We start from the raw sequence: 26,696 nt of genomic DNA on the forward strand, positions 1-26,696 counted from the left end.
ATACTGAAATACTCGTACCTACAACAAATGCATACCAAGAATTAGTGCCTAAGCACTGATAGACTAATTTCCAAACCAAAACCAATATTGATGTCTCCTTTATGTATGTCGAAAATCAGATTCAACACACAATTAAATACAATCAAACTCTGAAAGTGTTCATTTAGTTCGCAAGTAGGTACCTACTTGTACTTAATTACTATATATGAGTATAGGTTTCTCAATATAGTCTTAACGTCACCATGAATATCAGTCAGCTGCCCCTTACCAAAATTCTCAAGTGTAGAGTGTTGGTAACCAAATTCCAGCTAAGGGCAACGCAAACTCTCTTAATTGCGTTCTCGCCGGTATAAACACAGTGACAGCAGCAGCTTAAACGGTAGATGTATGAAGTTTCTGAACCAGTGACCCTATTCCGATAAACGATGTCCACGGTTTTGGATATATCCGTCTTCTTCAATCCCTCAGAGAATGATAAAGCCGAAAACTCGATAGCGTTTTGCAAATCTCTCAGATTCAGAGATCAGTTTTGTAAACAAGATTCGACTTGTGAATTGTTTTTTGAACTAGGATTATCGAATAGCTATAACGCTAGCTAGACCTATCTTACCATAAAACGTGCTTAGTGACTTGACATTATAATACCGGTTGCAGACCAAGAGCCAAGCTAAGTTAAGACAATTTTCCACAGTTCTTGCATAGTTTGCAGTACACAACTATGGAAAACTGCGTCAACTATGCGAGCTAAGCTAAATAAGTTTAGCTTAATCTTGGTCTGCAAAGAGTCCAACAAACATAGGCACGGACATTATCACTATTGTAAGTCATCACAAGAAAGCACACTACAGTGTGCCTACCATGAGTTTACGTTAGGTGTGCTCGCTAGCGACTGCGTAAAAAAATGACACTTAAATTTATGACATACTAGCTTTCCGCCCGCGGCTTCGCCCGCGTGGAATTTTGTCTGTCACAGAAAAACTTTATCGCGCGCGTCCCTGTTTCAAAAACCGGGATAAAAACTATCCTATGTTCTTTCCCGGGACTCAAACTATCTCTATGCCAAATTTCATCAAAATCGGTTGCGAGGTTTAAGCGGGAAAGCGTAACAGACAGACAGACAGACAGAGTTACTTTCGCATTTATAATATTAGTTGGGATTGTGCAGCGCCCCTAGCGGCTACTTTCAAGAAATAAAATCTTCATAGAATTTTTTGCCGTATTCGCTAGCGAGCTCACCTAACGTAAACTCATGGTAGGCACACTGTATTCAGTGCGTTAAGTTTCTGCGTAAAAGCATTTCAACAATTACCGCGATGTAAATGCGTACAGCGACATCTATTATCGCCAGTCCGAAGCCGCCTCGCTTGTCACATAAAGGCCCATAGGGCGAGTTCGTCAACAAAGCGCTAACCGAGTTAGGGGCAACATCATCACATCGCCGGCACGCTCGGCCGCGACTTGCTAACTGAATTAGAACTGGTGTCACGTCAGGCGGCGCATACTTCGCGCGTTGACGCGGTGATGTGTAGGGGTGGAGGCGATAGGGGATCGCCTATTCACGTGTAATTTCTTGAACTAACATTATAACAATCGTCTCTGATTATGTAGGGGAAGCGCACACAATTTCGTTAGGGTAATTAAATAGATAAATTATTCGAACAGTTAAGATCGATCGATTATATTTTGACAGGAGCACACGAAAATATGTCAAGAGGGTAGTGGACACAGTATAGTCAATTGAAATATTTATGAACTGTTGAAAACGCGACTCTACCATCGATTAATTGACTTCATTCAGGGCGCAAACTCAATTTATTGATTTCAAAGCTACTGAAAATTTTACAACCAATTAAAAACTTACACGGTTTTCAGGACTAGAATTAAGTGTTACTCAATTAACTGACGATTTCCGATTTTCCTATTATAACGGTTATAGATTGTTATTCATGATTGAATTGTACAAATGCACGTGGATTATTACAATTTGACCGTGATTTCACAATTTAAAATATTGAATTGAAAAATATGAACATGTTTTGGCTTTTCTGAATTTGATGATATTTGGCTTGTGTCAGTCATAACAAAATAGTGTGAGATAAAAATGAATCATATTTTAGGAATCCATGTTGATACTACACATTCCATCTAAGTGACCTTTTATAATGTTTTTTAAATACAAAACGCTGTTTTCATCTACGCCTATTACGTCATTTGTGGCTAGCGTTGATTGAGTTAGAAAAGGGACTTTGTTTCATTTGCAACGCACGCGTGTAAGGCGCTAACTGAATTAGGGAATTAGCCCACGTCTGATGGCTCAAACTTTCTGACGACATCAATATGAGATGGAAGTTCCATTGTGGCACAGTTAATGAAATTACTAACGGTGAATTAGACAATAGCTTAAGGGTTAAGGTGGATTTGCCGACTCGAGATCTGTGGACCGCGGGTTCGAACTCCTTTGCCAGTGGACTATTGTGGGGACTTGTAAAATAATAATTATATTATGCTTATCACAACTATTCTTAAAGGTTTTAAACCTTTGTTTGTCACCTGTCATCCGCTTTGCAATGGAGGGAAGTCGAACCTTAATTTCGAACTCCTCCTATGTTCTTCTGATTAATTTCGTTGCGGGTCCAATGACAGTTTAACTTTCCCCCGGGACAAACTTGACCTTCATTGGTTGGGTTTTTGTGGCGGTCAAGCTGCAGATCCTGGCTACACAGGAGTTGCAGTGGTGGGAACGAGAGGTGGAATTATCACAAGGGATAAACGGGACTATTAGTTATTTGTGCAATAAAAATTACTTATTAACCTTTAACCGACGACGTGATTTTTTTGTCACGCCGTCTGCGACGTGCGGTCTGTGGGACCGCTATACTGTTTACTCAAAAAGTAATATTTTTTTGTATAAAAGTATATTGGTTTTATATTTTTTGAGAACATTATAGTATTACAAATAAACATACGTATAATTTGCGAGGAATCAATGTATATTTTTTATTTAAATATGGCTAAAACTTTTTTGACCCTTAATTTCATTGAAATTACACTAGAGCTCAATAATACCTATATAACTTGTAAATTTTAATCAAAGCAAGAAAAACTATACTCCTTCCTAAATATAGTGAACATAATGAATAAAATAAAAATAAATGACACGTACATTACATGCACAAAAAGAAATTGACGTAGGGTAAACATCAGGCAAAATCAGGACATTTTTTTTACTGCATGCCAAGCATTTTCGGAATGCATAGGTAACACCTGTAAGATAATTTCGTTTTTAATTTAGATGGACTAAAATGTACGTCTTTTTTGCAGCTGGTGCAATGACATCAGGCTGATTTGGCATGTCAGAGCTTAGAATACAGTCACTGTTTGCTTTACCACCCGTTTCGCGGTATTTTTTTACAGACTACCATTTTTTACATAATATTATGTTCAAATATCAATATATCATTAGGAAATGTCTTTTCCTAGGTTGTGGTGGCCCAGGATCCATCATTTTTACGAAAAATTTGTCGTCTAAAACAAAAACGCCAGTTTCAGTATGGTACAAAAATGTCACGTAGTCTGCGACGTGCGGTCCCACAGACCGCTGTTGAACTTTAAATCGAATTATCTTATTAAAACTGCCCTCGTCGATGTAACCACTACCTGTAATGGCGTTTGGGCAACTAAACTCGAAGGTACTGAGACGCTCGGGACACGGGAGTAAGTAGAACATTGCAATCCAGAAATTTCAAAAACCGGAGCGGTCTGTGAGACCGCACCTCGTCGGTTAAAGGTTAATGTTCTTTCAAAAATATAATTTTCAGTAACCAAAAAAGATATGGGCTTGTCTAGTAATATAGACTTCTTTGAGCCTAAGGCCGAACTTTCTGATGATTCCGATGAATGAAACTGAAACTGAAAGTTTCAAACTGGTCGCATCATGTTTGGTCTCTCAACGTACGCTATGGCAGAAACTTAGATGCAACTCAAAAGTAACTAGCAGTTGCAGTTTCGTTGCAGTTGCGTTTCACCGTCTGTTCTGGGCCTAACAGGTTTATTCATTTCAAACAACTTGGCGCTTTTTAACCCCAGAACGGATTATTTCACCGTCTATTTATTCAGCTGAATGGAGTCTGATGAATAGGCTTTTCCGGCACATTTTGGACGTTTTTAATCCTAAAAATCGCCTCATTTGAAACATCAAAGGAAAAACTACGGACGGCATTTGTTTTCACTTTGTTTAAACTTTTCGGGCTGCGTGAAAAGAAGCGAAATGGTCAGTGAAAAGGAACAATAGATAAACTACTGAATAGGTTAAATAACTAAACGTTTTCAGTTTCAGGTACGATCCCAGAATAATAATAAGTACTACGTACAGAAGTTTTACTTCGCGAAGGTATTTAAAAAAATGTATGCTCATTGCTCAATGTCAATAACAATATGGTGTAATTCAGCCTGTCTCAAGAGTCAAGCACCATTTTGTTGACAAACGTCAGTGATCGGCAGTGCGCCGAAGCTATAGGGCTGACTTCGGTAAAATGATGAGACGTGAGGTGCCAAACTGCGGAAAATAGCGGAGGAAATACATGATTTAGCATGAATTATCATGAATAATATTAACTACTTATTTACCTCTCAGTGTCTTGAGGCAACTTAAAAAAGTACATTCTGTGTTTTTCAAATTCAAATTCAAATTATTTATTGCATGTCACATGGGTAAGGGTTGACAAGAACATAATATTGTACATGAGTGACGCCCAGTGAAGGCGTTGCAAAAACTTAAAAATAACATTAAAATAGATAATTATTTGTCACACTAAAATTAAATTAATTAAACATTAAAACATTTTTATTAAGATTTAGGCAGTTAAATACTGCACAGTATTTAGTACACCATTTTCTTTATTTTCTTCCATCATACACAAGAATACGCGTGCGTGAGTCAATGTTCGCTCGTATGTGAGGCCTTGTCGAATAGTATCCAGTGTTCTTACCATGAGTTTACGTTAGGTGTGCTCGCTAGCGACTACGTAAAAAAATGACATTAATTGTATGACATATTGTGCAGCGCCCCTAGCGGCTACTTTCAAGAAAAAAAATCTTCATAGAGATTTTTGACGTACTCGCTAGTGAGCACACCTAACGTAAACTCATGGTAGGTGCACTGTACTGGCCATCGTGCGTGTTTTGTTTTCGATGTAAACTCGCGGAGATGAACAGGCCTGGTACGATCAACAATAAAATGGATACGTATTTTTAAAAAGACAACAATCCTACACTGATTCAATTTGTAGGCGACCTGGGTAACTAACACCTTTTTACATTTTTTTTAATAAATCAGCTTTATAAGAGCTATAGTTTTATATGTTTTAATTTAAAGGACAATGTTCGTTCTCCATACATTGTTCGCCTAAGAACCAACAATTTTGACATATTACTACCCGAAAGCGAAATAATACGATTCTGTGTGTAAGAACAATGATTCCTGATGGACACTTGCCATAAAATTAATGATTAAGAATATTAAATCACAGCGATTTTATAATATGTCGTTTATGACAACATGGCGTCTAATGTATTGTGTGAATGTATGAACACCGATTCGCGAAAAATGTTTTGTATTGTCGTCACGCCGAGTCGCAGCCAAATAGTATAAAATAATAGAACAAGTTTTAGAAATACAACTCGGCATTCCACTTTTATAATATGCCCACATATTGCACGTAAATAAACAACATGAATCGTAGGTTGTTTCCACCCTTGTCATCTGACACATGAAATAAACTCCTATTGTATTATAGATATCGAAGCCGAATCGTATATAATAATAGAATGGGTTTTGGAGATCACTCGGGGTTCCACTTTTATAAAATACCTACATATTGCATAAAAATAACACGAATCATGAGTTTTCTTTTCATCATTTACATCTGACACGAGATAACAAACTGCTATCTCCATGACTACCGTCGTAGTCTATGCCAAAGACTACAATATTTTAAGCAAGAAGTTTCAAACCTTAGCGGCTACAGTAACCCCTGGGCCACATACATCATGATAACATTCGGTCGACACCGGAACGAAGTCTTGCGATTATGCAAAAAAGCATCGTATTCTAGTGCGGCTATATCACGTTCAACCGGGGTTTTAATTCGACTAAAGTCCTGACTAAAGACTGGAAGAAAATACGCCGCATTGTATGAGCACTTCGTGTTCGTTAAAGCGGCTTCAGATCTAGAGCCCACATAGTTTTCTTTCCAATAATATCCGCAAGTAGCGCTGCATGATCTTTACAACAAAAACGGCAATAGTTATTAAGGTGCCAAAATTATATGATTACTTTGGCACGGTATTATACACGTTCGAAGATTTGTCATTTTCATTCATTTCATTATCATCATCATCATTTCAGCCACAGGACGTCCACTACTGAACATAGGCCTCCCCCAATGACTTCCACATCGCACGGTTGGTAGCGGCCTGCATCCAGCGCCTTCCCGCTACCTTTATCAGGTCGTCGGTCCACCTTGTGGTGGGTTGACATTGCAGAATATGACTTTTGATAGGTTCAACATAGAATTCGGCGGGGATATCCTCACGGAGGAAGTTCGAAAAAGGGCGGAACAAGATCTTATAATAATGCAAGGCCGAAGCTGTAACGGGCGTGCTCCTACGTGTAATCCGGCGAGTATGCAATAAATAGTAATGTCTGGTAAATAGTGGTAATACGTATCGTTCGTTCGTTCGTTTCAGCCGAAAAGACGTCCACTGCTGGACAAAGGCCTCCCCCAAGGATTTCCACGAAGACCGATCCTGCACCGCTCGCATACAGGCACCTCCCGCGACCTTCACCAGATCGTCGGTCCACCTAGTGGGAGGCCTGCCCACGCTACGTCTTTCGGCTCGTGGTCGCCACTCAAGAACTTTCCTGCCCCAGCGGCCATCAGCTCTACGAGCTATGTGCCCCGCCCCGTCTATGTCTATATGCGCTACGATTACAGGGTATCATTTTGCATAGTCGCAAGACTTCACTCCGCTGCTGTCAAATCAATGTCGCATAATGTTATCGCAATGTGTGTGGCCCTTGGCCAAATCACAGAAGCCTATGCGAAGAAAGAGCACTTGAATGACAATGAAAATCAGGGTTACCATTTTATAAGATCTCCTCACTATTGAGGGTAACAAAGTAACATTAATAATCTAGCCATTAATTACATTTATTACCTATACGAGAAAGTAAAGCAACGTGCGGTTTTATTTTAATTTGTAAAATATTTGTAACAGTTTGTTCTAAGTTTAGTTTTACAACAGTATTGCTGTTTCAGCTGTCACTGTGAAGCTTTGGGAAAATAAATAAATAGAAAAAATATTAACATAAATATTTATTTAAGTTTTTATGTTCATTATCATAATATGCCAATTTAAGTTACACTGTGTGACAGTCTTTGACACTAAACAAACTCTTCAGCTTAATAATACCTACCTACAGGGCGTTTTTATAGTTACTCTTGCTGATGCTGATACAACTACTTTTCTTACAGGACCAATATCAAATTCTCAAAAAAATTCACATCCTCGTGATGGTGATAATTTCTATGGAGAGGTTTTTTTTTTATATTCGGTCTCTTGGGATAAGTTATTCCATTTGAGCAGTAGAATTAATCCTTTTTTTTTTATCACATATAAAAATAACACAAGTGTTTAGGAAAACTTCTTCTTTGGTATGGTATCACTACGGAGTTATAATGGCGGCAACTCTGTATCACTGACTTGTAACTTTCAAACAGTATGAATAATAAGGGCACCACATTGGTTTTCTTTCTGAAAAAAGGCTTTCACTTTTAGTACTAACCCTTTAGCACTATTTCATTGAAATAAAAATACAATAAACGCACAGAAGACTGAAATTGAGTCAACTGACGTGACATTTATAATTTGTTGACATTATGACAGTTTGACAAGACTAGGGATTGAAAAAGTTTTAATTGAAAAAGTAAAATGACAATTTATTAAAACGATTCACAAGGATATAATCGATTAAAAATATTTATAAAATGTTCTGATACTTGCCTGTAGCGATTATCCAATCCTGGTTTCTACTGAAAAACTACCTCGTGGCAACATTTTAATAAAATAATAAAATCTTTATCTTCTCTTTCACAATCTATAAAAGTTCATTTGGTCTATTATTATACATGTGCTATGAATGAGGGTTTTCGCGATTGAAAAATTCGCGAGATGGCAATACGTAGACGCGAGGTCCAAATGCTGCATGATTGGTGGATTTTGACATATCTGTCAATGTCATGTCAAAAATAACCAATCATGCAGCATTTGGACCTCGCGTCTACGTATTGCCATCTGGCGGATTTTTCAATCGCGAAAACCCTCATTGGCATAGATTATGAGAGACTGGCAACTATACTAGGTTGATATATGTTTCTCTCACTTCAACTGGCATTGGATTCAACATCGGATTCTGACACTTTTACAGTTATGATACCATGAATATCAGTTTATGGTCCTAATTATTTTTATTTTATTTACGACCTTCAACCAGTTGGACACTTTAGATAGCTTCTTGTAATAGTGTCAATATCTTTTTAGCTTTTAACGCAAATCTAGTCTTCAAAGCAGTTTAATCGATTTATTTTATTTTCAAAATCGATATTTCATTGTCTATGATGGCCGCAGGAACATCACTATACATGGACTCCCAGCAATAAAGTACGGTAATGCCTCGTACAGATTTTATCGGCAAAAATTATGGAACTTGATAGGTTTTAGACCATGCCACGCACCAAAACGTCCGGAAGTTGTAATAGTATTATAGAATAAACGTTAAAAGACTTATTTATTTAATTTTTCAATGCTTAAGTGTCCATTAGAATGAAAGGGTGCTTAATGTATTAAAAAAAATAGAAAATAATTATGATGGGTTAATGTTTTTGGGCGGTTTTTAGGCGGTTTCTGACAATGTCCTTTATACCCTTTTAGTTGGTCTCTATAATGAAGTACAAACGCCTACAAAAACTTGCCGAGTTGTTAGTTTTCTAATCGAATCAGTGCCGCCACCGTTTGACTTGGACTGCACGAGTTGGCCATTCTTTGACCTACTGGGAAATAAGAACTTGAACGGGAACCCAAGTTCTGTTCTTAATGGCATTACTTCGTACAAGATAGTATATTTCATATTTTACAAGCATACCTGTTCAAAGTTAAGGTTCAATTTTCCTGTTTTCTTCTGATTATTTTCATCGCGAGTATAAAGATAGTTTAACTTTTCTTCGGGGACAAACTTGTTCAGGTTTTTATTGGTGGTGAAACTTGTTGATCCTGACTATTCAGGAGTGGCAGCAGTGGGAAAGAAAGGTGGGACTAGGACGTAGCATAATAAGTAGTCCCAATTGTTTACACTACAATCCGGGCCTTTTCAAGGCGAGTGTGAATAGGCACTTACAGGGCTAGACTAGACTAGACTGCATCTCACTTAACACCAGATGCGATTGCGGTCAAATACCTGCCTTGTCTTGCATAAAAAAAATTGGTACTTAACTATACAATTTCTAGTTTAGTCGCTAATCGACAACCTTTGACACAAAATGTTGGTCACTTGAACAATTTTAAAGTGAAACAAAGAATGCACATTGTAATCTTACAATGACGAACTGCCCTATAATATGAATATTTATCTAATTATATTGAACAATATACCATAGACAGGTGCAATATAAAAATTAAAGATAAAATGACCTTCCCAAGACAACAAAGCAGGAGTCTCCTGAAATAAAACTCATATTAATAAAGATAATACAAAACCATAGGTGAATGCTCTATAACTAATCCTTATAACGACTCAATAAAAGTTGTGGTATATCTTTTATGCACGTATTTCAAATTAGTTTAACAAAGGTACAGTTACTGACATTGTCATTGGTAGGACGTACGAAAGAAAAACAATATTATTTACAACATTGTTATATTACTTACTTTATCAGAAATTCCATAATAGCAGGTTGTTTAAGCAATAAAAAAAAAGTAGGTAGAACAAATATAGCTAAAAGTATAGTGAGAGAATAGGCACCTTACATTTAGATTTGACATTATTTTGTTGATTTCTTTCATTCAATTACCTATCAAGATTCGTCTCGTAGTACGACGGCAATTATTATTTGTAGTTAATCTTCAGTTACTGATGTACTTAGCAATATAATCGACGATTCAAGGGTACAATCAGCGATCACCGATGCGAATCGAGAACTCTATGAATGACGTGAGGCCATTGTAGACGTTAATTATTTTCGAACCATCTTCATTCACAACAATAGCGCTAAAACGCACAGAATCGTTGCTTGTACGGCTAAAATCTAATAGATTAGCATACTAAGTGCTTGATTAAAAAACTCTACAAATAAAACTAGGAATATCTTTATTTTCTTAATAAGTAAAAAAGAAGCAAGAACAAGTATTCAAGCACATCTCGTCTCAAACGGTTATACTGCTCTATTGCAATAAGAAATACATATTTTTATACTAATTTATATCTTAAAACCTACCTGTTACTTGACCTTACTTCACTGATTGAGTATTTGCGTCCGAACAGTAGATAGTAGAAATACAGGTCCATGAACGAACGTAAATTCGTTGTTGGTCAAATATCGTGAATTGCAAAGTATGCAATATTCTCAAGTTGAGCTACCAATAAATGCATTTACAGTACAGTCATAGAACTTGTAGAAGTGGGAATAGTCACGTTTACCTACAAAACGCTTATTCCTACTCATTTAAAAACCTTGAAAATTAACCAACACAAAAAAGTTCAATCGGCATTTCTGTAAAAACTGTTCACTGAGTGCGATTGTTGTATTAATGATCAATGTCAAGTTTAAATGCCAGATTGCAGCCGTGATTTTTTCTTCTTTGCTTTAAATAAACTAGTACAAGTAGTGCTAAATTTATCCAACTTCCTCAAGATGTGCACGTCACTCTTCCTCGCCGACAAATGCAATCTTAGCTTCCAAGTCCCATGCCCTAGCAGGGGTGGCCAACACATAGCTCGTGGAAAAATAAATTTCTAGTTGGACATTAAATTGCTGCAGAGGCCCTGGCCTTACTACCTATGGCAATTAAATTATACATTATTATTGTGACAAGTCTGTAAATTGTCATACATTGTGACAAGTCTTTAAATTGCTAACTAATTACTAGTAGGTAAAACTATATTATATTTTAACTATACAGTGACGTTGTTTTAAAAACAATAATTCATTATGTGACATATTGCTAATGTATCATTTGACTTGCAGCATTAATTGATTTTTAACATTATGTGGTGTGTTTAAATTAGAGTTTAATGTATTATCAAGTTGAAAATAATTCATACGAATGCATTTTATTATGAGTCATGGTTTTGTTTATTACTTTGTCGATGAAAATATGTAAAGGACGTTAATCTACCTAACAATAAAATAATTTAGGAATCATTGCACTTTTTGAGCTGCAGCGTATGTACACTTTAATAAGTCGACAACATAAACCGACAATTTAACAGCCATCAACAAGATAAATTGTCAGTTTTACGCTTGCATTATAAAAAGAAAGGCAGGTTTGCCATCCCTGCCCTAGGTCACAGACTGTTTAGGTAACGCGGATGCGACACCGGCGCGCGCGCAGTCGCCTTCATTTATCAATATCAACAAACAGACAGACCGACTGCCCCGGCCCGTTCACTTGTGAAGCTGTTACCGATCTCGTCAGTTCTGTGAATTTGTGACAACCAATACTACGAATGCGTTTTGCAAAATTACAATTAACACTAAAATTAATTAAAAAATAATAAAAATAATGCCAATTAGGCTGTGCTCGTGGTGATTAGTGCCTTTCAGTGATAACTTTGCGGAAAAATATTTTAAACAGTGGAAATGACAGGAACGGATTTTGATGATGTTTTAAAAAAATTTAGTATATTTGGACGGTATCATTGTTTATTTTTATTTCTCACGATTCTAGCCTTTGCATCTAATAGTGTGTATAGCAGCAACTACATATTTACCGCTGAAGAAGTCGCTTACAAGTAAGTATCTTTATGCTTTGAAATAAAAATAAGAACATTATACCTATCTAGCAATTTTTTCCTCAACATGTTAAAGCAAAATGCATAAAATAAAAAGTTGTTCCTTTAGTATAAACTTGTTGAGAATTTTCCTTATCGTATTTATTTTAAATTGCCATATCTTTTTGAACAAGCATGCCTAATTTCCGAGCAAAGATCAAAACTGTGCCTGAAAATTATTGTTTTATACATATTATTCCTAGTGGTTAGTGCTTTTACTATTAATACGATTCAAAATTTGGTGCTAGATATGATTGAACCCAAAATCTCAAAAAAAAATCCTGACATAATACTCCTACTATGATAAATATTATGTCCCCATAGTTTCTCGTTTGCCTCCTGTCACATAAAAAATGCACCAGTGGGATTCAAACTCGCAACTGTTGTTGATCAATGTACATTGTACACTAACCACTAGGCCAGGCAGACTGACTGTACTAATATTTAATCTTAATATTATAGAATTTGACATTTTTATTTTAATCTAATGTTAGAGTTGATGTGATTCTTACAAAGGCTTTTTAAAAAAAATGTATTGCCCAAATTACTAACAGTCCCGTTAGCCCCTCGTGTTAAGCTAAATAAGCTTGGGTTACGAGTGGGCTCACCACAATAGTCGAGCGGCGGTGGGATTCGAACCCGCGTTCCTCGGATCTCGAGTCTCGAGTCTTTTGGTAACCTCGGAGAGAAAAAGAAAAGCATTTTTCACAATCATCGGAGTTTTTACCTTTAGCATGATAGAAACTCGGCAAGACTTGGAGCGAGATCAAACACATAGCTCAAGACCGAACGCGATGGAGGACTGTTGTGGACGCCCTCTGCCCCATCTAGGGGACATAGGACCATAATGCATGCGATGCGATAGAAACATTTCTGTTAGGGGTTTTATAAATTATCTTTATATTACATAGCAGGACGCGTTACATATGAAATACAGTATTCAAAGAATGAATTAGCATGAAAAATAAATACGTAGCAATGTTCATATCAAATGCATCCAGAACTATTCTATGTAATCAGGTGCAATAAATAAATAATACATACTTACGTGCATTATCATATTATTTAAATTATGAATATTAATAAGGTGATTAAGTTTGCAAAGAGAAATAATACGATCACTATGCAAATGACAGATTGGCAACGGTTGTCGAACAAAATGTTGCATTATCGACTTCAAAGTGGTTTCTCTAATTACTATTGATACCAATACCATAGTGTTGGTACTTAATCTTAATCTTAATATTATAGAATTTGACATTTTTATTTTAATCTAATGTTAGAGTTGATGTGATTCTTACAAAGGCTTTTTAAAAAAAATGTATTGCCCAAATTACTAACAGTCCCGTTAGCCCCTCGTGTTAAGCTAAATAAGCTTGGGTTACGAGTGGGCTCACCACAATAGTCGAGCGGCGGTGGGATTCGAACCCGCGTTCCTCGGATCTCGAGTCTCGAGTCTTTTGGTAACCTCGGAGAGAAAAAGAAAAGCATTTTTCACAATCATCGGAGTTTTTACCTTTAGCATGATAGAAACTCGGCAAGACTTGGAGCGAGATCAAACACATAGCTCAAGACCGAACGCGATGGAGGACTGTTGTGGACGCCCTCTGCCCCATCTAGGGGACATAGGACCATAATGCATGCGATGCGATAGAAACATTTCTGTTAGGGGTTTTATAAATTATCTTTATATTACATAGCAGGACGCGTTACATATGAAATACAGTATTCAAAGAATGAATTAGCATGAAAAATAAATACGTAGCAATGTTCATATCAAATGCATCCAGAACTATTCTATGTAATCAGGTGCAATAAATAAATAATACATACTTACGTGCATTATCATATTATTTAAATTATGAATATTAATAAGGTGATTAAGTTTGCAAAGAGAAATAATACGATCACTATGCAAATGACAGATTGGCAACGGTTGTCGAACAAAATGTTGCATTATCGACTTCAAAGTGGTTTCTCTAATTACTATTGATACCAATACCATAGTGTTGGTACTTATGCTAATAAAATGTTACTTTCACCGACGACCGGCATTCGTATGTGGACCGGAGTACGGATGAGTAAGGGCTCGATCAAACTTAAGGTTCGGCCAAACCAACGCGATGCCACGCGATCAGCCAGCGTGCAGCGATGGCGATCAGACTTAAATGCATTGATCGCTATCGTTGCACGCCTGCTGATCGCGTGAGATCGCGTTGGTTTGGCCGAACCTTTACGCGTGCAGCCCGCGTGCACGATGGCGATGGCGATTGCGATCCTAATTGTTTGTATCCGATCGTTGAATTGTATGTAATGTAATCCGATTGTAATCCTACTGATTTCTACTGCTCGCCATTGTCATCACGCGGACTGATCGCGTTGGTTTGGCCGAACCTTAAGGGGTTTATTCACTAGCCAACAAAGGCGTTGTTAATACCAGCAGAATTGTCAAAATCAAAATTATCAGTCCTCATCATCCTTAAAGAAACGAATATTTTTTAAATTCAATACAAATTCTAATGGTATTTGAACAGATATTTATGAATTTATGTCAACATCTGTTACTGATAAACGATCAATCATCAAAAAATAACCCATTACTGGTTAACTGCAAATAACCTCTGTTATTTTATACACAATATTCTATTCATATTAAATAACGTTAGTTCAAAAAAGATCTTCCATAAATAGGTATAATAATTTTGTTAAAATTTGCTCTATCATATTAAGTTGCAGGTTGACATTGAAGTTGAGACATGAATTAATACGTAACTATATTAAAGTATACAAAATAAATCAAGTCTGCATTAATTTTATCTTAAACAAGATACCTTTAGTTTTTTATCTGTCCGCAAACATCTGCCACATCTTCTTCTGATAAATTGCTAATGCCTCTAAACCAAATAATATTTTTAATCTATATGAATTCGATAACGATAAAATTAAAGGCATTTCATCTAACATAGATTAACATCACGATGATAGTGTAAACGGGCCCTTAAGCTTCAACCACACTAAGGCCCAGAACAGACGGTGAAACGCAACTGCAACGAAACTGCAACTGCAACTGCTAGTAACTTTTGAGTTGCATCTAAGTTTCTGCCATAGCGTCCGTTGAGAGACCACACATGACGCGACCAGTTTGAAACTTTCAGTTTCAGTTTCACGCATCAGAATCATCAGAAAGTTCATTTCAGTTGCGTTTCACCGTCTGTTCTGGCCAGATCGCCATCGCGCGGCGCGATCATAGGCCAATGTCAATTCGCGAGACCCATGACAGTCCGCGCGACCTGTCATTGGCCTATGAACGCGCCGTGATCGCGCCGGCGATGGCGATCTGCACGCGTTGGTGTGGTTGAAGCTTAAGAGTAGGCGCACACCGTTGATTTTTCGTCGGCCGATAGTTTAGTCGGGCAGTTGATCAGTATGGGCATGTATGGGAGTGCGCACACTACGCCGATTCGATTTGGCCGATTCTTCATACAAATTAAAATCGGGCATAACTATCGGCCAACTAAAAATCAACGGTGTGCGCCTACTCTAACACAGTAACTGTGATTCACGCCTCACCGGAATAGGGCGTCACGTGATGTCAAAGGTACAGTCGACAATAGAGCGCGTTATTATTAAGGTGAGGTCATTAATCTGTGACATTGAGGAAATGCACAATTATATCGCTATTAATATAATGATGTTTAAAACCATTTTAAAAAGTGTCAGAAGTGATTGAACTTATTACATTGACTGTTAAGAGCGGTAGGTTACATTGAAAAATGTAGAGTCATTTGAACATAGAATTTTAAAAAATGCAATGTCGTACTTACATAAATTACCACCTAAAATATCACAATGTAAAATTATACATAAGATTTCAATGATCATGGACAAACTTGAGTGAGCTGTAGATCCTGGCTTCACAGGAGTTGCAGCCGCGGGAACGAGAGATGGGAATAGTCCCGTGATTTAAATGTTTATTTACATTATTTATTGCAGGCGTTTCTCTAATTGTACTGTAATATTATGGCTTTTCTTTATACCCTATCGGCGCCATGTCGCCGACTCTGGCGCCGGTAAATAGGAAAAGGCCCTACCTCATTAAAAGAGATAGCAATAATAGTCAAAAGTGAAACACGATTAGGGCGCAACCATTTCCTCCGATTTCTTGATATTCCGGTACCAAAGATATTTCTCGAGGCATGCAGGTTGCATAAAACCGGCCCGCTATATTTAGAATTTAATATGTTACTTAACTTTGTACTGTCATGTTCTGAATTGGTGGCCAGTTTGATATCCTTGATCAGATAATAAATCTTAGTTGAATGAACTTTTAATAGGGTTAATGGGACTTTAAAAAACTGATTTGAAATAGGACATGACTGGAATTCGCTATTTCTCAAAAAGAAGACATGTTGCATATGGTGTACCTCAAGGCAGTATTCTCGGACCACTACTGTTTTTGGTATATGTGAACGACTTACCAAAAATATCCCCATATCCTATGACATTGTTTGCAGACGACAGCACTATATTATTCATGAAAAATGATGATGTAGACTCGCTTAAATCGGAAATCGTAAAAACTCTAAAAGACATAGTAAACTGGCTGACACTGAATAATATTAATATAAATTTAGATAAGACAAATTTAATGACATTTAAAAATCATTCGAATTCAACTAACATTGACATTCTATTTGACAATAAAAAGATTAATGAAACTGACACCACAAAATTTTTAGGCATTTGGTTAGACAATAACTTAACCTGGAAGACTCACATTGATGTTATTTGTAAAAAACTAAACCAGTACTCTTACGCCCTATACAAACTATCTAAAGTAGTGAGCCAGTCCACAGTGTTAATCGCCTACCATGCATACGTCTCATCGACTATCCGCTATGGTATTATATTTTGGGGAAACTCCACTGATAGAGACGTCGCTTTCAGAGCACAAAAGAAATGCGTAAGAGCAGTTTGTCAACTTAAACCTAGAGACAGCTGTAAGCCCCATTTTAAATCATTGAATTTGTTAACTCTTCCATCAATATATATAGAGGAAATATGTTTATTCGTTCGTAAAAACCCAAGTATGTTTCCTACTCATAACAGCAAACGTCACAAAAACAGGATATGCGCACAAATCCACAAAACGACTCTTTTTACGAAAAATATTTCAGGAATGGCACCCCGTATTTATAATAAACTGCCACAGGGTATAAGAAATAAGGAGGACTTATTCTCGTTCAGGGAATGTCTTCATAAGTTGTTGGTAGATAAGGCGTATTATTCGATTAGCGAATTCCTCCTGGACAGTTTCATGTGTTTGTAATGTATGTAGTCCAAATCTAATACTTTTGACATACCAAGTACAATGTAGTTGACATTATATAGGTAATTTTAGTATTTTTAATTTATTATTTTTGACTTGACATTAATGTAATTATTGACCCTGAGTTGTCTGACATTAGTTTTTATAAATGTGAATTATATTTTGTTAATGAATGTAAATGACAATTACAGTAATAATTTTGCATGCCTAAAGGTGGAAGATGGAGATACCTACTTGAAAAATTGTAACACCTACTGATGTAAACCCATTTTCGCAAAATAAATGATTTGATTTGATTTGATTTGATTTGATTTGATTTGAATTCGCTGCTTGCTGCTCTCTTTCCTGAACACTATAATTCGGGCCTTTTCAAGGCGAGAGTGAATAGGCAATTACAGGGCAGATATGTACCATCCTAGACTGCATCTCACTTAACACCAGGTGAGATTGCGGTCAAATACCTGCCATGTCATGCATAAAAAATCCTATTATATGTATTCCTAATATATCTACATAATGTCTTAGGCTGAGTTGCACCACCTAACTTTGACCGTAACTATGACGATAACCGGTGTATTTTGTATGGAGTTTGACAGATTTTTGACGTTTGTCAAAGTTAAAGTAAGATGGTGCAACCCAGCCTTAGATTACTTTCGAAGTCATTTATTTCATTAGAAATACATAGTTTAAACTAAGATTTTTGCACGTGACTGTATGTCGCTCAGCGACTGTATGTTAATATGTGCCCATAAATAAAATGATAATAGAGATTACAATTCTTTGATCATTCTTAAATTATTATCAAAATTGTATTTAGATATCAAACAAAGTGCACAACTATGATGCGTGGAATGTATTTATATTGTTATGATTATGCAATAAATGTCAGCTAAGGGCAAATATCTCGTAAGGTGATCTTTCCACTTTCTCTAATTTATCAATCAGATGTTTTTTATCAACTGGTTTTAAAGAATGCAGTCCTGGGTAGGTTCAAGCGAAAGGGATGCGACGTTTGGTCAATCAATCAATCATTTGTTTTCAAATAGGTTCCAATAAATATTTATCTAAAATCAATAAAACATTCGCTTGTTTTAAAATACAGGACGGATTGGCAGCCGGTAATGATCATCCAAGCCTGATCATAGTTTGAAAATTATAAACAACTTGAAAAAATCGAACTGCCTAAGGCGGGAATTGAACCCACGACCGGTAGAAAACGGACGCCTCCCGGCGCGATACGCGTCTAGCTTTTCGCGTCGGATTGCTATCAGATCGCTTTCCTGCACTTCTAAATGACCCAGTGATTTGATAGGCAGTCACTCTAATGTCAGATTTAACACATCAACCAAAGTCCCAAGTACATTTTTTTTGTATCTTCATCACTATCGTGTTGATTCGCACAAGCATGTCATGCCATTGGGAGCTAAAACACAAAATATTTTTTTCAATTTACCTACTCCTACATCCACTTAAACCTTCAAGCCTCGAGAGTTCAAATCTTTAACTGCTAGATCATAAAGGGGCCTAACAACGCTCCTTGCGTAGCAGACGTCCGTTAAAACAGGCGGAACAAAGTCTATAGCAACAAACGGATGTTTAACTTGCAAGTGAGATACAGGCCAAGAGCTTCCTCGTTGTGGATAAAAAAAAGTACGTAGTAATGCAGTATGACACGCGTTACAACTCTACAACAATGAATGTATTATGCTCAAAATCTTGAAGTTCTTATTGTCATCCTAAATATTATAATCCTAAAGATAACAAACTGTATCATTACGAATAAGTATGCGAGAGACAAAATGCCTTTCCTCAATTAATTTGAAAAACCTAAACACTTTTTAAAATGTCCCATGATAGGTCACATTATTATTTGGTCAAAGTTATGTGCCACCGAAGGTTTAACGTTAATTTTGTCATCAGATACAAGGTACAATTATTATTAAACAGTGGTTTTTAAGAAATTACTAAGCGTCCGACAATCGATCCGGAGAGTCGTACATTCAAATCTTCCCAAGTGAAAGTGATATATTTCATGTTTCTTAATTTTAATTATTTCTTACTTCAGATGTGCGGATGAAGCTTTCGGTGACAATGCCTGCTACATGAAAAACATTGAGAACGCGACCGTTCGATGTACGGAATGGATCTATGAAAACCCAAACACCTTTGTTGCAGAAGTAAGTTCATCTTTTTTAAATAATAAAGGTCCATATTAAACTAGACTCAACCAAAATAATGAATTTAAATGGTTGAACTTTTTTCAATGTGTTTTATCACAAGACATTTTTGTTAGTTATAATTTTTATTGTGACCTGGATAGAGCGTTAACATCATGAAAATTGTCAGGTAAAGGTGCCAGAATAGCACTTTTAAGACATGTTGCGCATAGTGACTAATTTATTACGCTTAATGTTTTTTTTAACTTAACCATAACTAGTTCAATTCAACCTTATTTATTTCTTCAACACATCGTCTCAAAATCACTGTAGGTTGGATTGCTGTGAGTTTTAAGGTTAAAGTATATGGGTTAAAATCTGAGGGCGTACAAAGATTATTGTGAAACTGAGAACTTAAAAAAGTACTATGCTGTAATTATTGTACTGCCTATTTATAATTGAATCATCAAAACAATTAGACTAGACAGGTAGACTGCAAGGATGATTCTGTGAGTTACACAGGCTTTAATAAAACTCTTTTGAAATATAAAACTCTCAGTTATCATAATATCTTAGGCTAAGAGGCTGAAAACATTGAATTTTCGGATAGATCCAGTTAATTCGGTAACCTATTACTGATACCGTTTGAAAGAGCTCGTGAAGCACTTTCAGGATCAGTAACCAGTTTTTCGATATCTTGTATTGTATAGTTTAGAAATAATCGAGTGAGATCACTTATCGTTTCCACCCTGTATAACGACTACGACCTCTCTGTCAATAGTATAGTGACGAAGAAGAATGACAAAATTTCATAAAAGTATTGTTTTAGTTCCAGCTAGCCTGTCAAGAATGGAAAAGGACGCTCGTCGGCACAGTCCACAGCTTCGGCTACATGGTGGGTCTCCTCGTAGTAGGACCGCTATCAGACAGGTAATATTGGTTCATTATCATCATCATCATCATCTCAGCCATAGGACGTCTACTGTTGAACATAAGCCTCCCCCAATTCTTTCTAATATTGGTTGCGGGTTCTAATTTAGTAGGGAGCAAATATTGTAATGGTCAAGTGCATAACTGCGGTAGGTACGGAAGTGGTGACATTGACATATTATGACGTGACAGAGTATACAAATCTGAAGCATATCTAAGTTGACGTCTCAAAAACGGGTGTTTGTATGAGAGTACCTCTCATACTTCAGGTACTGACTGAAATAAGCGCTATCTATCTACTCGTATACGGTTTAATTTATAGTAATTTATGTACAGACGACGGCACGTCAACCTAACCACTGTGGGTTCTTGTGCAGTTGTAATAGGGGCGAATTTACAACAAAAATGGGTAACCTGATGTGCTGTCGTAAGTACTTATAAAGTATATTCATTATGTATCTGTATAATTATGTTATTCTGTATCTTTTTGCTTATAGTAAGCACTTTTTTAACTTAAGTATTTGTAATTAATTAGGTTGTTGGAACAAAATCCTTTATCCAACGTTTTTTTCTGTAGGATGAAACCAAGCATGTGTAATTCTTATTCTGTATAGTGAATATATGATTACAGCGACCTTCAATTATATTCAAATGACTTACGAAAGAAGGTATTTAATTTGACTCCTACGTGAATATATTTTAATTTAAAATTTCTCAATAGGTTTGTATGATGACTCAATCTGGGCGAAGATGTTAGATTAGATACACTCCATTGCACATGCACAATGAACAATGATATTAAAATAAAATGCAAAGGAAGATGTGTTTTTATACAACTAAGTAAATTATCTAGAAGGTGACATTCACTATGGACATTTGTGTGTGTAATTATTGTTTATTGAAAAGAATGCAAATTTTTATTACGTACGTTTCCTGAAATAATTTTCTAATTTCTTTAAGAACAATTTAACAGTATTTTCTGGTTTCATAGTGTTAATTGAATGTCTGAAATTGCTTCAGATCTGAGTAAAATAAGGTTATTTTATTCTTTCAAGTTATTTTCTACTCAAATATTATACAGAGGAAATACTTTATTGTTTGTTTGTATGGAATAAGCTCCGAAACTACTGAACCGTATTTTGAAAAAATTTTTCACCATTAGAATCGTTGATTACTCTTGCTATAGAATATTTTCAAATAGGGCGATACGAAATTCAAGTCAGCTAGTATTTATTACATTATTATAATGTTTCAGACTTGGAAGAAAGCTGACGTTGGTCATTACGGGGATACTAGGGGGCGTGTTTGGCATCCTGAAGAGCTTCACCCCCTGGTACTGGATCTACATCGTGTTGGAGTTTCTGGAGGCTGCCATTGGGGACAATTGTTCCCCTATGTTCATATTGAGTAAGTTCTACAATCCCTTTCAAAGAACACGTTGTTGATGATGTTCATTTTGTCCAGCGTAGTGTTTGTAATAACCTTGGTGGGTGTGAAACTTGTAGTAACACATTGACTTATGACGACGATTGATGCCGTACCAGCCCTAGAGAGAAGTAAAGAAATCACGAAGTTGAATTTGTTACGAACGTGCCATTGGCTATCTAGAGACTAATAAAATTGTTGTCATTACAGCGATAACGACATTAAAATATTTACATTGTTCAATAGAATTCTTTAGTTCTTTGTATTAATGTGTAACTTCCATTGCTTTACAGCGATAGAAATAGTTCCTACAAAGAAGCGCGCCCTTTTCTACATACTCTGTTGCTTTGGATACACCCTTGGAGGAATCTTGCTACCAGCCGCAGCCTGGCTCGTGCCATACTGGAGAAACTTTCTCCGGGTCATCTACTCACCAGCCTTATTCTTCTTTCTATATCTATACTTCATGGATGAGAGCCCCAGATGGCTCCTTACAAAGGGCAAAAAGGACGAAGCTGTGGCCATACTACAGAAAGCCGCAAATATGAACAAAATAAAACTTGAAAAATCAACGTTAGAAAAAATAACGTGCGAAGAAACGAAAGGCATAAGTTTCTTGAACCTACTGAAGATCACTTTTTCGTCGAAAACGTTGACCAAAAGATGTCTAATATGTATTGTATGGTGGACAACGTCGACGTTTGTCAACTTTGGGATGACGATCAACTCGGTATCGTTGCAAGGGAACAAGTATATCAACTACATGATTGTACAGGGAGTGGACGTCATAGGGAATCTGATGATAATCTACGTTCTGAAACACTTCAAGAGAAAGATGCCACTGATCGCGTCGTTCATGATCGGAGCCGTGTTGTGTGTGTCTCAGCCGTTTGTGCCAACTTGTGAGTTGAAAAAATAACACATATTTTCTACTTTTATTAGCATTAAAAATGTGTGGAAATAATATTATTTGAAGAAGTTTTGATACACCTATTTGTCAGTTAAAAGGGATAAAAGTAGATATAGGTAATTGAGATAAAATACAAATTAGCGATAATATCCAAGTTAGATAGAAGATATCAACAAATCTTCGAGGATTGTGATCTCTCACAACAAGTTTTATAATTTAACTATTCTTTTTCTCTTTTTTTCTAGCTCTCCTCTGGCTGTCAATAACCTTCTACATGGCCGGCAAGCTGATGTCCTCATTCTACTTCAACATCACCTACATGTACACCTCTGAGCTGTTCCCGACGTATACCAGGAACTCCATGCACGCTCTCTGCTCGTCTATGGGCAGGATCGGATCTATGCTGGCACCTCAAACACCGTTGCTGGTAAGCATAATAATACTTAAAGGAGATACCTGACAAAAATTTCATGCCCGATAAATAGGCCTCTGGCTCAGAGCGCATCAAATGTAAGCAATTGAATTTTTTTACAGCGAGACTTGACGAATGTTAGAATTATACAAATGGGCAAATAGTCGTAACTTTAGCTAATTGCTTTAGTACTGCTAGCAGTACCTACTTACCTCAAGCGGTAAGACTCCTAATAGACCTAATTACAGACCGTTACTAATTAACCTCAGTCTCATAATCATCATCATTAGGGCATTTAATCTTTACTGCAGGAAGACCACTCTCTCAAATTTACCAGAAGCAAATGGGTTGAGAAAGCCTATTGTCCTTTTATCGCAATAAACGACATCCACGCGAAGAGGAGAGATATTACACTGCCGGAACCACACTTCCAAGAAATTCCCATTAAATTCCACTAAATTTCTTTTTCCAGATGCATTACTGGACAGGCTTACCACCTGTCATCTTCGGCGGTTCATCTCTGCTAGCAGGCCTTCTAACCTTCTTAGTCCCAGACACCGGCGACAACGATCTGCCCAACACGGTCAAGCAAGCTGAAGCTCTAGGCAAGACTGATAAGGAACGAGCCATGGAGGGAGAAGTGAACTACGCGTTCAGTAAAGAAGACACAGGGCCGAATTTGGTTGTGAATAGAGAGGGAAAAGTGTCTAGATTGTGATTTTTGATTAAGTGTAGATTTAGTATAGTTTTATTTACAATTAAATAAATTATATTTATTTGTTTGATGATTATTCACCTTAAAGATCTGCCCTGTAGAATATATTATTCCTTATTTTTTAATGTCGTTCCGTAAGGTTTAATTAAGGGAGCAATAATAATTTAATAATTCGCTATTGTTGATATTCATTCATTTCTTACGTTAAACAAAACATATTCATAGATGAAGTAACAATTGTATGTACCTAACCTACTGTAGCAGCGATAAACTAAAATAGCTTTGTACTATTTACTGCTATAGGAAGTTCAGTCATCTAAACCCACAAACACGTATCTAGTCGATTATTACATTCACGGTGGAGCGGCGAACGCGGCATTTCCCCGCAACATTATTTGCGAGCAACAATCAGTCGTGCAGGGTCGCATTCAGGGCTTAGTGCCTATTTAGATTAAATAATATTACTCAATACTCAATACTTTATTGCTTCACCACATTAGCATTCAGGTCTTACAATTCAAGCAGAACAATGTGGACCCAGTTAGGGCACAGCAACCTTTGGAAGGAGGCAGAACGATCTCGGTAGTTTATATAGATTGAATTTAACCGGTATTACCTATGTATTGACTCGTAGCTGGCCGTTGGGGTACAAAAGTTCTCCAGTGGCGACCACCGGCCGTAAGACTTAGTTAGGGCATGCCCCCCACTAGGTGGACCGACGATCTGGTGAAGGTCGCTTGAGAAACCTGGATTCGGGCAGCGCAGGACTGGTCGTTATAGAAATCCTTGGGGGAGGCCCTTGTCCAGCAGTGGACATCATTTAGCTGAAACGAACGAACGTAGAGTCGATAAAATAATTAAAAGTTTCCTCATACTCTATTAATAAATAGACAGTTAATTAAATATCATGATAAGGATTTACCGCCGTATAATTTTCTTATGCTTTGCATGCGTATTTATAAAAATAATTAAAGTGGAAATTTGTGAACGTATTTACATAGAGGATAACGCTAATCACAGTCCTGAAAACTAGCTTTATGGTAGGGACAAAATGTATCTATAGATCAGTAATCAGAGCAGTGACCCATCAAGCGAAATCCCATTATTTATTCAAGTGACAAATCATGTTCCGGACTCATTAACGTCATGAATCATCGTTTTCACTCAAAAAAGGGTTTGAAGTGACCGTAAAAATTTTAGCCAACATCCCTTGTGTTGCCCTGTTCTGTTTTAGTGCACTGAGTGCGGTCCATTAGCGTGGCAACAATCAGTCGCAGGGCCGCACTCAGGGATTAATGCCGCAGGTGGCGCCGCCAAATTGAAAATAGCTGACGGGACACTCACTGGCGCAATAACACAGATGCCAGTGACTGGGATGCACTGGCTTCCATGTATCTGTGGTTTGGTGGAACAGTCGACTGCATCGAACTAAACGTTTTTGAAAATAGTCCCTGTTACAACTGCACAAGATAGCATAAAGTTAAACTTGATGCGCCATGTTTAAAACTTCAATGCAGCGGTTTGTAGTAATGTGAGCGTTGTGTTTAGATTCGCATCAATAATTCTGGGAATATAATTATTTTTAGGGGAGAATAATTTGACTTTACCAAAAATTTTCACACCATTTTTTAAGATTCCAAACAATATTTCACTCTGTCCTACTTCCAACTTTTAATTAGATTAATTAACGCCTTTTAGAATTACCGAGCCGGTTAAAATAATTTCAATTTCAGGGAAAAACAAATTCTAGCTACTCCTAAAAATATTATTAGAGCACTTCCTGTAAAAAGGCTTCCATGAAAAATTCAAATATGACGGCCTGAAATTTTGGACAGACGAAGAGTATTATTTGTTTATTTCGTTATAATAGCGAGGGAAACTTGCCTCGGAATAATGTAGTGGCCGTAACACTAAAGTTAATAAACGAATATCGAGAAGAGATCTTACTTCGATACATGTTGGGCGTAAGATACACTGAGAGAATAAATTGTTATTTGATGTAATATTCACGCGGCTCTACGGCTACAGTGGTAGGCATTATTTTGAGATACGTGCTGCAAGTTTGAAAATTTCAAACCGCAGATTCCACCAATAATAGGTACACTACGTGTGTCCTTCACATTTTCTCTATAACCTTATGACCAGTATTTTCATTTAAATATACATATTCTCTGGTCTGTTCAGCCATTAATATGTGAGCAAAATACTTTGGGTGCGTAATTTCATAGCCACAGAGCATGTTAACTTAATTCAGAAGGTCGTTGATAAATTATGTGGGTTGCACATAACAGTTTATTAATTGCTTTATACAGCCGTTATAAGTTACAAAATAGTCACTTAAAGTATTCTTAAAATTCTATTCCATATAGTTAAATTACTTACTTATGATCTCATAATGATTAACTGAACTAACGAAAAATTCACTTAAAATTGTTCCCGCCGGGTGTGCACTCTGCTTTACGGTTATATTTTATTTAAACACACTTTCAATGTTACTTTTTTATTATCCCGCTCGAGAGGTGAATTTCCAAGGAATACCTTTTCTTTGTACACGTTTATTTGCTATTCTTTGAAATAACGTGGCCATAACAGAGGCTGTTGGGTCGTAATGAGAGTTATTATTTATTTCCCGACAAAATACGGTCCCTAATAAGTGGACGCAATTTCTGCGATTTGCCTCAGTTGTTCCATCAGGGGCTTGTGTGGCGGGTGA

At 36.8% G+C, this 26,696-nt stretch overlaps 1 protein-coding gene across 1 annotated transcript; it reads left to right on the forward strand.

The window, feature by feature from the left end:
* The first annotated feature begins 11,646 nt into the window (after positions 1-11,646).
* Positions 11,647-24,051, forward strand: LOC135073664 (solute carrier family 22 member 3-like). The gene is made up of 7 exons (XM_063967815.1): positions 11,647-12,067; positions 19,501-19,612; positions 20,421-20,521; positions 21,777-21,928; positions 22,240-22,848; positions 23,102-23,283; positions 23,741-24,051. The coding sequence occupies exons 1-7, from the start codon at positions 11,916-11,918 to the stop codon at positions 23,984-23,986; spliced, it is 1,554 nt and encodes a 517-aa protein (XP_063823885.1). The 5' UTR covers positions 11,647-11,915; the 3' UTR covers positions 23,987-24,051.
* Positions 24,052-26,696: the final 2,645 nt, after the last annotated feature.

This window comes from Ostrinia nubilalis, chromosome 7 (genome assembly GCF_963855985.1).
Source record: "Ostrinia nubilalis chromosome 7, ilOstNubi1.1, whole genome shotgun sequence".
Lineage (NCBI taxonomy): Eukaryota > Metazoa > Arthropoda > Insecta > Lepidoptera > Crambidae > Ostrinia > Ostrinia nubilalis.